The 13046-nt window shown below is 35.5% G+C and overlaps 1 protein-coding gene across 1 annotated transcript in view; it reads right to left on the bottom strand.

Annotated features, from left to right (window-relative positions):
- Positions 1–467: 467 nt before the first annotated feature.
- The window catches only part of LOC127628268 (netrin receptor UNC5D-like), a 336353-nt gene continuing 323774 nt past the window's right edge, over positions 468–13046 (bottom strand). The window contains exons 14-17 of the mRNA XM_052105061.1: positions 8551–8700; positions 7759–7923; positions 6578–6756; positions 468–1277 (exon numbers count right to left, since the gene is read on the bottom strand). Of these exons, the coding sequence (XP_051961021.1) occupies positions 1037–1277; positions 6578–6756; positions 7759–7923; positions 8551–8700 (735 nt within the window). The 3' untranslated portion in view covers positions 468–1036. The remainder of the gene's footprint in view (positions 1278–6577; positions 6757–7758; positions 7924–8550; positions 8701–13046) is intronic.

Below are 13046 nucleotides of genomic sequence, written 5' to 3'. Positions count from 1 at the left end.
TGGACAGGTTTTTATATATATATATATATATATATATATATATATATATATATCAATCATAATAATTATATATATTTTTGTAGCTGAGTGTGTGTACTCTATATTTGGTTCAAACAAAGGTTCTTGTCAAAATGTGTTTGTTTTTGCTGTTAAATGATAAAACTTAATTTGAGAGGAAATTTCTTGGATAGAGAATCATTCTAACCAATCAGCAGTCAGCCTGAGCAGGCCATAACTTTATAATCATATTCCTATATACACACATTCTCAGTGGTTCATTTTCTTTTGCATTTCTTCCCTCAGACAAAAAAAAAAAAAACAAACAACTAGATATTTTAAAAGACTGAAAAAGTAAATGGAGTATACCAACATTTTTGTTTTGTGTAATCTTTGAGAGTATATTGATCAGTTTACACTGTAAACTGAGTATATTAAGTTATATATCAGTTTGCACTTGTGCTATCCAACAGGCTTTAATGGTATTCCATAGAACAGATATTTTAATTTTTTAATCTATTTGCAATCAGAAAGTTATTCAGAAATGCACACAACCAGTTTGGGTTTTAAACAAAGACGCAAAAGAAAAGTATCCCACAAAACGACAACACATTCTTCAACACTCCGAAGCATCGAGTCAGCCCGGTCTAGTTACACAGTTCGGGGAGTAGAAGTCTGTTGTCACAAGTCAACATTTAGGCTGTTGCACCTTTTGTATCTACTGAAACAAATGATGTTATAACAGCATACCCACAATCTTTAGCTGCAAAATTTCATTAGACAAGCTCAGTGTATAAGTCAGTTTGTTCTAATGCATTTAAGGGTATGGTATAGGAATACTGTGTGGATGAGTGTATGTGTGAGTTTCTGTGAATCACTGTAGCTTGTCTATATGGTCACGTCCCATCTTTTACACCCTGTTTTTGTCAGTCAAGGAGAGGAAGGGGCAACTGTAGGGGTGGGAACTCTATCCCACTGTTGTACCGTCTTCTCTCTTATAAGGACTGTGTTTTACTCTGCATACCCAAGGAAATTGTTTTTAGGTGTGTTCTGTGTCTAGTTCCTCATTGCTGCGGTTAATAGTAGAGTTGGTGGAGGGAATGGTTTTTCTGATGCGGTCCAGAGTATCAATGCTGGTTGAGTGTTTGGAGTGAACTTTGCCGATTTCCTCAAGAGCGCTGGCCAAAGAGTCCAGATCACCCCTTTCCTGATGCTGAGCCTCCCATAAACTCAGTATCACAGCGGACGGGCTTGCCTGGCATGCAAAATAACCCAAGTTTCTGTATGGAAAACATCAGAGAACAAAGTTAGATTAACAGCACAATATAGTGCAAGATTTGAATACAAAATAACCCTTTATTTAGCCTAAACTTTTCAGTAGACAAAAAACTGCAGGATATTAAGGCTGTAAAAATATTTAATGGACTGCACTTCTATTCCTCACAGCCTTGTATTCATTCACTATAGCAGGGACTAATGAAAAACTAAATATAAAAAACTAGTGCCTAGTGAGGGGTAATGAGATAAGCTAAATTAAATTTAGCTATTTAAACATTTGAGAGTATTTTAAATAGTCTAATTGATTCACATCAATTTGCACATTTTTAAAAAACTTTAATTCCTGTGTGAATCCAAAGTCCAATTAAGACCCTTTAAATATATCACATTCCTGCATATGCACATTTGGTATATTTTTATTTCAAATCCTTAATGACCTAACCCACATTTGGTTATATAAATTCAAATTATGTCATCAAGACACTAAATTATTACACTCTCTTGCATGAAGTCCCAGACTGCACAAATGTCTATTTAATAACGTTAGCCTGCAATGCTTGAATGCCCCCACAACATATAAAAATTGTTAAATTGGTTTTTAACAGTGAGAAAGATATTGCAGTTTTCCATTCTGGAAAAAAATCAGCTCATCTTTGTAAGATGCAATCTAATCAAAGAAGAGGAAACCAGAGTTGCATTCTGCAGGTGAACATCTGAATAAACCAGACATGGTTCACCTTAAAAAGACGTATGCAGCTGCATTTTAACTATTGCAGGAGATGACCTCCTGTTGACCTCTTGCTGACGTCTTATTAATGAAGGACTTTTCCGACCTAAGGACCTCACACCCAGATTCTCAGCCAACTCAGGATCCACCTAATATAAAAATGCTTAAGAATTTTGGATATACATTCAACTCTATAATATCTTATGTTAATAACATTAACAAACATTATTACCTCATACAAAACTAGCGTTGACCTAGTTTCTCAATGAACAAACTTTACATTCTTTGGCATGTTCTGCATTTATCGTGGCATTGTGTTGGCTCTATATAGAGATTTACATTTGTTTAAAGATTTTTTATGATTTACAGAATTAATGAAATGTGTTTTCTTTTTAAAATGTTAAATAAAGCTATAGAACAAGTAAATCACATTTAGAATTATATTATATTATATACTAAAGCAATTTTAGCATTCTGAAGCTTTCACATGACTGAGATGTTGAATTAGCCACACCCCCCTCATTAAAAAACCCTGCCATCCAAAGATAATTTTGAGACCAAATCCGAGCAAAAGAGCAGCATTGTTTGTTCCTGTAGCTGTCAAATTACACAGTGGCACAATAGCGCCTCCAACTGGCAAACATTATGAACCACAGCCTCAATGATCCACTTCAAATGCAACATTATGAGAATGATCAAAATGATTGACAGGTGAAAAGTGTCAATATCTACGGTTCGCAAACACAGTTTGCTGTTTACAAAGTCTACAGCTGTCACAGAGAGATATCTCAGGACACTTATTTCATTAATATCTTTAAGGGAGTAGGAACATTTTTTGCATACTTTTCCATTAAGAAAATCGTTTACAACACCATTAAATCTCCTGCAGTATCTTAATGGACCCCCAGGATGTCTTTGTGATTTTAACATGATTTTAAACTAACAGTTCACCCAGAAATGAAAATTCTGTCATCATTTACTCACCCTTAAAGATGCAACATGTAACAATTTTCATGTAATATTTGTTATTTGTTTTGCCAAAGTGTGAATGGCTTGTAACGCAACTTATAAAATTATCCCTTCCCAGACTTTCTAGGTTGCCTATTAAAGCCTGTAGACTGATTTCATGCAAAGGGAACGGATCGCTTTTGCCAGGAAAATCCAAAGGATGTGACGTTTATGCATGCTCCCGAGAGGCTTAACTCAGTGTTCCGCTATTCAACAGCAATAACAAACTGCAACACAAGGTAACGTTATCTTAGAGATGGAATCTAGCAAATGTCCAGCACCCAGCACGACACCGACTTCTACACAAAAAAATGTATAAACAAAAAAAAAATATATATATTTATTTATCTACTGAATTCCTTCTGGCTAAGCGGGAACGTGGTCGAGTGAAAACTAGAGTGATATTGGCAGGGCATTTGATTCCTGTAGGGACCGTCATTCGGTTTTGGGGATCAAAACCAATCCTGAATTGGCATTCTTCTTATTGGACAGGTAAGCTTACATAAATGAAAAGCATGTGAAATATAGTGGAATAAGGACTGATCTGTGTAATTTTAGCTAACTTGATCTTGGCTGCTAATGCTGATGAATTGCAAGCTACCTTGCTTCATAACATTCAAATAATTTCATCTATCTTCTCTTTATACTAAAAGTCAGGTATACAGGATCAGTTTAAGCAAATACGCTGGTTTCTTATTCGTAGTACAACATATGTGTTCCACATAAGAAAGAAAGTCATACAAGTTTGGAATGACATGAATGGGAGTAAATTATTACAGAATTGTTTTTTTTTGGGTGAACTATTCCTTAAGAAAAAAAGAAGGAGGCATTAATCAGTCTGCTAAAATATTTAAAATCAACATTAGTGCACCCATCAGGGCAATTTAAATAATGTTTGTGTTGATTTTGCAGCAGGTTTTTAGTCTCCAGCAGGGGTCAGTGTTGTGCCGTATTAACAGCTCTCTGGGTAATTGTCCTCCACGCTGTTTAGATGTGCTCGCACATCCTCAGAAGGTAATTGCAGAAATCTGCTTAACAAGGAGACATTCTCATTACACACTGCCTGGGGCTCTGACCAACTAGAAAATTCCTCTAAATCCTTCTGTTCAACACTCCCTGCCTCAGTTCAAAAACAACTCTGTCTTTTATCCCTGGTGAAAAATATTACAAAATCAAATCCACATAAGAAAAAAAAGAGTCTCATTCATTTCATTCATCCTTTGCTGCCACAAAGCAAGTAAACATGCAACGTATTTTAAAGCATATTTTAAAGTCAGGCCACATGGACATTTTGATCCCAGAGTTTGTTTGTATGACATTTTAAATAAATTGTTTTTAAACTATCATGGGACAGAAAGAAAAACAGTGGCTGGTAAACTAAGCTGTTGTTAAGAAAGAAAGAAAAAAAGGAGAAAAATAGTTTAATGGGGGAAAGGTCTGAATGAATGTTCAAACACAGGCTACAGAGCCGCCAGACTGTAACAGTACACACACACACACACACACATGCACAAGCACACAGTGTGGCTATCCTTATGAGGACTCTGCATAGACATAATGATTTTTATACTGTACGAACTATAGATTCTATCCCTTAATGCTACCCCTAAACCTAACCCTCACAAAAAAAACGTTCTGCATTTTTACATAATTTTGTATTTTTTTTTTAAGCTATTTTCAATATGGGGACACTAGAAATGTCCTCATAACCCACATTTATAGCATAATACCAATGTAATTAACAGGTTGTATCCTAAAAGAAACGTTCTCGTAACCCCCACACACACACACACATGTTGGTCTACCTATCATTATGAGGACTTTCCATAGACATAATGACTTTTATACTGTATAAACTATAGATTCTATCCTCTAAACCTAACACAACCCCTAAACCTAACCCTCACAGAAAACCTTCTGCATTTTTACATTTTCAATAAAACATTGTTTAGTATGATTTTTAAGCGATTTGAATTATGGGGACACTAGAAATGTCCTCATAAATCACATTTATAGCATAATACCCTTGTAATTACTAATTTGTAACTTACACAATTGTCCTCGTAAATCACAAAACACACACACACACACACACACACACACACACACACACACACAATGCATAATCATCAAAATTGTATTCTTAAGGGTGTTTGTCTTTGGCTCTGTGCGGAATAGCTAGTGCTGGGTAGTAATAGATTACATGTAATCTAGATTATGTAATCAGGTTACAAAAACCAAGTACTTGTAATTGGATTAAATTACATTTTAAATACACATCATTGAACTACAGTTACTTTTTATAGATTACATGATTACATATTAACAAGGCAATGTCAGTATATTGTTAATAATTTATTGATAATTTTCATATCAATAACATCACCGAAGTGCAATAGTCTCACAGATGAACATTTTAAACATGTGCTCCTTTTATGTCACAACAGTAAGATATGGACCTGCTCAGATAAGGAATACATGATGGACTATTACTAAGTAGTTATGGTTAAAAGTAAGTGTGTCAGAGTTTTGAGCTGTTAGCGTCGACCTAGCAATGTCATTGCTGTTGATTTTCATTAAAATATCTTCTTGAATCGTTATTCGGTCCGACTGCCAATTGTTAAGACATTGGATAAAATTGTTAAGACAAAATTGGATAATCATTTTTATATCCAATTTGATAATCAGTGTTGGCTATTTTGTCAAAAATAGTAATCCACAACAAATGACTAATACTGATCTAAAAGTGTAATCAGATCGCTTTACTGATTACTTCATAAAAAATAATCACATTAATGTTACTTTTTAAGTTAAAATTTTAAGTTATTTTAAAATTTTCGTAGAAAACAACGAATTTAAAATAATATCTCCTTGTTAATTTAGCTTTCTGTCACAAAAACACAAACAAACATAATTCATGTTTAAAATGTATTCTATATAAATAATGTTATTTTAAAAATGTGTAATATAAGTTATGGCCTTTAAAGTAACGGTAATTTGATTTAATAATAACGTAATGTGTTACACTAATACATGACTAAAAAAGTATTAGATTACAGTGAATTATATATTGTAATCAGATTATACCAAAAAACAATGATAACAGGATGACATGTTGAATTACAACAATGTAGCACACTACTTTTTGCATGTACACTGCATAGTATTTTCTAAGTACTAAACCCTTTGTCTTTATAAGCATGCATTGCATTGCCATAGGTAATGTAAGTATAGTAAGGATTTTTCTGCATCTATAATTAAATGCATGGAATGGAGTTTGGGGGTTAAAATTTACAGTGTGCTTGATGAGGATATCAGTTCCAATCTCTTTATAGTAGCACAGTTAATGCCTGTGGCTCTGTCAATGGTTAGTGTATACTACTGGCTGTATCTGTGCAGCCATGTGCTGGTGGAATATGAAGCAAATTAGATATGTGAGCTTCCATATGTTGTGGCCCGGTGAAGTAGTTTGTGTTTGATTGTATTTGTCTTTGAGTCTGTGTTTGCCACCATCTGTATGTTTGTTTATGAACAAAACATGTGTGTGTTTTTGCATACATTTCTCACCTGTCTATATGCAGTTTCTGTGCAAAGAGCTGCCAGTCTTTGCCCTTGGTGTTCACTGTGTCGAATGTTGCACAAATCCGCTGTCGGATGGAGAGGGGGATTTTGAAGGCCCTGGACCCCGTCTGGGAGGTTATGGTACAGTCTGATTGTGTAAAGAATGGCACTGTGTCCTTTTCGCTCTGGAAGAAAGCAATGAAGAGATTGATCAGGATTTTTTAAATTTAAAATGTACTGTCAAGACTAGGTATGGAAATTGATTTTGGTTATAATTCTGATTGCACTAAATGATTCTGGTTACTTAAAGGATTAGTTCACCCAAAAATAGTTCCAAACTCATTTGACTCTACTGTGCAATAGAAAAATTAAACAAGAGGTCCTGGCCCATCTTTTCAATGCAATGGCAAGTGGATAGCACTCACTTTAAAGCTCATAATTGGACCCAATAAAAGTAGTCCATGCGGCTTGTGCGTCACATTGGGATGGGATGGCATGAGGGTGAGTAAATCATGAGAGAATTTTCATTCTGGGGTGAACTATCCCTTTAACAATCTTGAAAATACATGTTGTCATATTAACAAACAGCCAGAAATTATAATGATTTAAGTCTCACTACATAACACAGTAACAATCTTCAGTTTAGAATTGGACATGACAACAGTAATAATTTGAACTTCAGAACCACTCCGAACAATTCACTGAGAGAAACAACAATTTAAACTAGCAGTTTGAGTCTTTTTGACTGATACATTAAAAATAACCGGTTCAAAAGAGTCATTTGCTAGTTTGTTATCACGTGCAACCATTGAGGTCCAGATGATCGAATTATTCCAGTCTTTCTCTCTCATCACATGAAATTCAGACTGCAAGCTCCCAAAGCAGATAAAAAATGTATTTTGTCATGCTGCAATAGATAATAATACTACAGGAAACATTGTCATGCTATGTTAGTATGCTGCTCCGTTCACATCAGTGAATGAAAGGAGACATTCAAGAACAGTTAACACAACTGAACACTATGAAAATGATTTGATTCCACTATATTACAAAATGGAACCAGTTCTAAAAAATAATCAGTTGTCAATTCCCAACCCTATTCAAGACTCCAACAAAAGAAGATATCTTCGACTACTACCATATGAGATGTACAATGTTGTGAGTATATGCAAGTTTTTCTTCAATACCTCAGCAATGGTGGTGTAGACCTGTAGTATCTGCTCATGACCTTTGACCTGCCGAACAGTGATCTTACAAGAGAGCTGATTGGCTGCTGGACTGTAGCGCTCCAGAGAAAAGGCACACTGCAGTGGAGACTGGTTACTGCACCACACCTGAGAGAAGGAGAATTCCTGCACAATGCAAAAGAGGAATAAATGGTGAAAAGTTAACATTTTAGTTAGATTTAAATAGCGAGTAAGTTAATCAGTATCTCCTCTCCTCTTCCTTTCCTTTCCTTTCCTTTCCTCTCCTCTAGCTAGGTGGTTACTTCCAATTCAAAGAGCCATCCCCAAGTTTCTCTGATATTCTGGTTCCAAGATATGGCTTGGGTCCCACCTTCAATGCAAGTCTATAGCATTACTTTTGTTCAAATGAAGATTGCGAATGAGTGGAAAATCAATATTTTTTCCATTCCTTATAATTTATTTTAAACCATACAATTTGTTACATTCAATATAGCAAAATATAAGTTGTTTTACCATACCCCCTAGAACCTACTCAAATAACCTTGAAGACTTTCCTATTAACCAGCTAAAACCATATAGATGGAAAACCTCCCTATCTACAAGAAAAATACACCAGATTCTCACACTGGCCTCTGGCTAAGCTACCTTAAACAGTGCTTTATTAATATTAATTCAACCAGTCAAATGAGCACTTGAATTTGACATTTCATTAATATTCAACCTCATGTGCATTATTAACAAAATTCATGCATATTCACACTGGGCTGTTATCCATATTCATTAGGACAGCACCTGGCAGGTGGTAAAAGGTTTGATGCTCCAGAGGAACTGGGGGATGTCCTGGATGGAGACCTGCAGACTAAAAGAGTTTGCTCTGAAGAGCAGGGTCTTGGGTTCCTCCAGGAGACGCCCCCCTCGACCCCGCTCCACTGATACCAACTCCTGCAAGGAAAAAAAAACCTGTAATTATAAATGTAAATGCACAAACATCTACATAAAAATGCCTGGCTATGTTCAGAATAGAATACTGGTTACTACTCACAGAATACACAGTATATTCAGTATACTGCCAACTATTTGTTTTGAAATAATAAGTCAAACAGTAGGTATCATCTCATGACAAATGCTTTAAATAATCTAAATACAACCCAAAACATATTTTAATTCAGCAATAAAATCTGATGAGAATTAAATAATAAATTGTACTACATTAGCTTAAATAATGCAAAGCTGACTGTTGATGTCTCTATTAAAAATGTGATTTGCTGTTTTAATTGTTAGGCAGGACTCTGATTCGATCAGCCCCCTTTGGCATTACAAATTCATATGTATACGAGTGACTGGTCCCATCCTGTAATGTCTCTATAAAGTCATTAATATCTTAAAAATTGCAGCTAATACAACTTCCATTTAGTTCATCACATGGAAATGGAAGACTTTACTGAGTGCCTTGCATTGCATACATACAGAAAATGTGCATACTGTGCAGAGTCTGAACATTGCCACTGACATATATAACATTCAGCACTGAGAACAGAACTCAACTCAATGTTCATGTTTACATTATTCAGTTGAAAAAACAACAACTCTTTCCACACTACATAACAGCCATTTTCTTGGTCTTGTGGGACGTTTAATCTTTGTAACCTGAGAAGACGAAGCATAAAGTGATTAAAAATCTCGGGTTTGACGTTTCCAACACCCAGACCAAAAACAGGTCGAAGAAATGCCTGCATTGCATTTTTCATCTACAAGAATGGAATTACAATAACACCCCAGGCCACACAAAAAAAGGAAATAAAAAAATAACAGAAAGAAAATATGGTAACAAAACAACTAATAAATCAAAATGCACAAAGCCTTCAATTACCATCTCAGTCGAATGCAATAAAGACGCATACCTTTCTCGTGTGTACAAATACAACACACTCTCACATACAAAAACACAAAATAGCATGCAGAAAAGGAGAGAGAGGGACCCTGGATGGATAGAATCTGCATTGATGAAAGGTAGTGGTGATTTTGTGCTCTCTGCATCTATTCTGTGGGAATTGTTGTCATTGGAACTCTTGCAAAAACAAACAAACAAACAAACAAAAAAAACCATTAGGTCTCTCTCTCTCTCTCTCTCTCTCTCTCTCTCTGTGTCACAAAAGACAGGAAAATAGTCTCTCGCTATGATAGCTGTTGATCGATCCTGGCCTGAATTTGTTCAATTTCAAGGGAGGAATTCCTTTGCTGTTTTGTGAAATGCAACCAACGCTGACAACAATGGGAACAAAAGAAAGAAAAATGACAGATGAACGGGTGAATAAATAAAATGGGAAAGAGTGCTTTGGTGTGGAGAAATCCAATCTTTAAGCAGTCACTCGTGAGTGTGGCTGCTTTGAGAAAAGGACTTAACAGATCTGACAGCTGTCATACACACACTAAAAAGGACATAACATACGCTTCTAATGTTTTTACTTTAATATTGACATTTATTTTAACATTTAACATTAAGTTAATTATAATGACTGTAGACCAGTGATTCCAAGTACCCCAGAGGGTATTTAAATAGGTTAAATTTTAAATGGTTTAAAAGAAATTATAAGGAATGGGAAACATATTGATATTCCACTCATTCGCAATCTTCATTTGAACAATCCCAAAGTATTTTTTTTTACTCTTTGTGAAGTTAGGCATCACAATCTTTTCTCTGAGCATTGAGAGTAAAAGTTTTGGTTGACTCTTGATGTATCTGTCTGTCTGTCTGTCTGTCTGTCTTTATTGTTTTTGCATTAGTTGTTTCTTTGATACATTGTTTTTTGTTTTGTTTGTTTGATCTTTTGAGCACATGTAAATAGCCTTCCACCTGCTGAACTGTTTTAACTTGACAAACTGCAAATAAACAGCACCTTGTACTTCTGTGCTATTTTGTGTTGATCCATCACGACCCCCCCTTTCGAACATTTATCACGTATCCTAGTGGGTCCTTTGAGACTCATTGTGCATCACACAATGTAACACTGTGTAAATACTTGCAATAGTAAACATTATGCAAGTAAACAATACAAATGTAATAAAACATGTGTATGCAATATAATTTATTAAATTTCAAGACATCATATGTATTAATGGAATACATGGATTTCTTTTTAAAGTAAAATTTTAGTAAAATTATGAAAAACTACTCATATTCATGAGTTCATCTTATTCACCGGAAGCATCAGCAGAGCATCAGAGCATAGCGTGAGCATTGCGTGAGCTGCAGTGCTACTGGGGTTTTGGATGAAGTACAAAATGCACAGAATAAGCATATGTTTGTAGTCTATTGAGTTTTTTTATGAATGAAAGCACATGTAAAAAAAGAGAAACACTTGTCAGATGTAAAATTACACAAAAACTAAATAAAATAATTTTAATTAAACAGCTTAAGCAGAAGAATGGTTTTCTTCAAGTTATAAGCTTCAAAAAACTAAATAAAACTGCCTTTTATATATTACTATGCAGAAAGCAGGTCAAGAGTTAACAGTAATACCCATTTACACAGCTGAGTGTAACGCCAAATGTAAATAATGCACGCGGCGCAACTCGTATTTGGTTAATTGAGAACTTACCTCATTCTTGTATTAATGGTGGATGACAGAAAATTTATTGTGGAGAAACAAAGTGCTCATGACCCTTAACTTACAGTTGATAATGATTAATTAACAAAGTAAAAATCATAGGATGTAGTTGTTGATTTTGGTGAGTTCACATTTTTTTCTTTGGAAGTGCATCCTTATTCTTATGAAGGAAGTATTGAACAGTTTTGGCTGATGTTTGAACAAAGATGTATCGATATTAAATGTGGTCACAAGTGGTCAGTTTTTGGAGGTGTCCTGGCAGACTGCTTAATTTTTTGCTTGATTATTTGATTTTTGATTACTTATTTATTTTGACTCCTTAAAAGCCATTTGGCAGAGAGTATTTTCATTTGTATAGCAAATTGTTTGCACACAATTTCAAGTTTTGTAAGCAAGAATGTTGCAAGAGGTGCAACTGTTTTCTCTTCCGGTCTGTTGGACAACAGAATTAAATAAATGTTGAGAACAAGAAATAAGTGTGTGCTGATTGTATAAGAGCTGTTATTGTAAAGCTAAATCTCATCATTCTAGAATTTATGTCATTCTACCACAACATTGGATCGGAGACCAAACATTTTCTATATTTTTAAATAAGTGACAGTTTCAAATGGTATATAAGGAAGCACTGATTTTCACACATAGAAGCCAATTTAATACCCATTTATAGCATGTGTGCAGGCCCATGTTATTCTCTGCAGCATCCATGCACAACTCACCACGCGCCTCTCTGAAATTGAACCACATTATAGCGACCAAGATGAGGTTACCCCATGTGACTCTACCTTCCCTAGCAACCGGGCCAATTTGGTTGCTTAGGAGACCTGGGTGGAGTCACTCAGCATGCCCTGGATTTGAACTCACGACTCCAGGAGTGATAGACAGAATCAGTACACTGTGAGCTACCCAAACCCCCAATTTATTACCCATTTGAGCACAAAATGATTATTGTAATAATAATAATAATTATTATTTGTTTTATAAAAGAGTTTGGACATATTGTTTAAAGTTTACTTTTTGTAACATCAAAAATTTATTAAATATACAAGATTATTTTGTAAAGTTACATGTAAAAACTCATTAACTTGGGATATGATGTAAAATGAACAATTAGTATATTGTTGTAATTATAATCATAATTATTTGTTTAATAACAGGATTCCTTTCAAGGTGTTAATGCAAAGCACATCATGGCGTCAATACGACTTCAGGATTGGTTTGCGGCCATCGACCTGAAGGACGCGTAGTTTCACGTATTGATCCTTCCTCGACACAGACCCTTTCTTCGGTTTGCCTTTGAGGGACGAGCATATCAGTATAATGTCCTCCCCTTCGGTCTGTCCCTGTCTTCTCACGTATTTACCAAGGTCACAGAGGCTGCTCTGGCTCCGCTGAGGGAGAATGGCATTCACATTCTCAATTTTCTCAACGACTGGCTAATCATATCTCATTTACGAAATCTATTGTGTGCACACAGGGACCTTGTGCTTCAATACCTCGACCGACTCGGGCTTCAGGTCAACTGGGAGAAAAGAAAGCTCTCCACTGTTAATCAATTTCAGAGGCTCCTGGGACATATGCAATCCTCGGTGGTGGTTCTCCCGCTCGAGTTGATGCATATGAGACCGCTTCAGCGCTGACTACAGACTCGAATCCCGAGTTGGGCATAGCGCCATGGCACAC

The sequence above is a fragment of the Xyrauchen texanus genome, chromosome 34, assembly GCF_025860055.1.
Source record: "Xyrauchen texanus isolate HMW12.3.18 chromosome 34, RBS_HiC_50CHRs, whole genome shotgun sequence".
NCBI classification, from domain to species: Eukaryota; Metazoa; Chordata; class Actinopteri; order Cypriniformes; family Catostomidae; genus Xyrauchen; species Xyrauchen texanus.
Note: the sequence above shows the minus strand (reverse complement) of the source record. Positions and strands in the feature narration are given on the sequence as shown.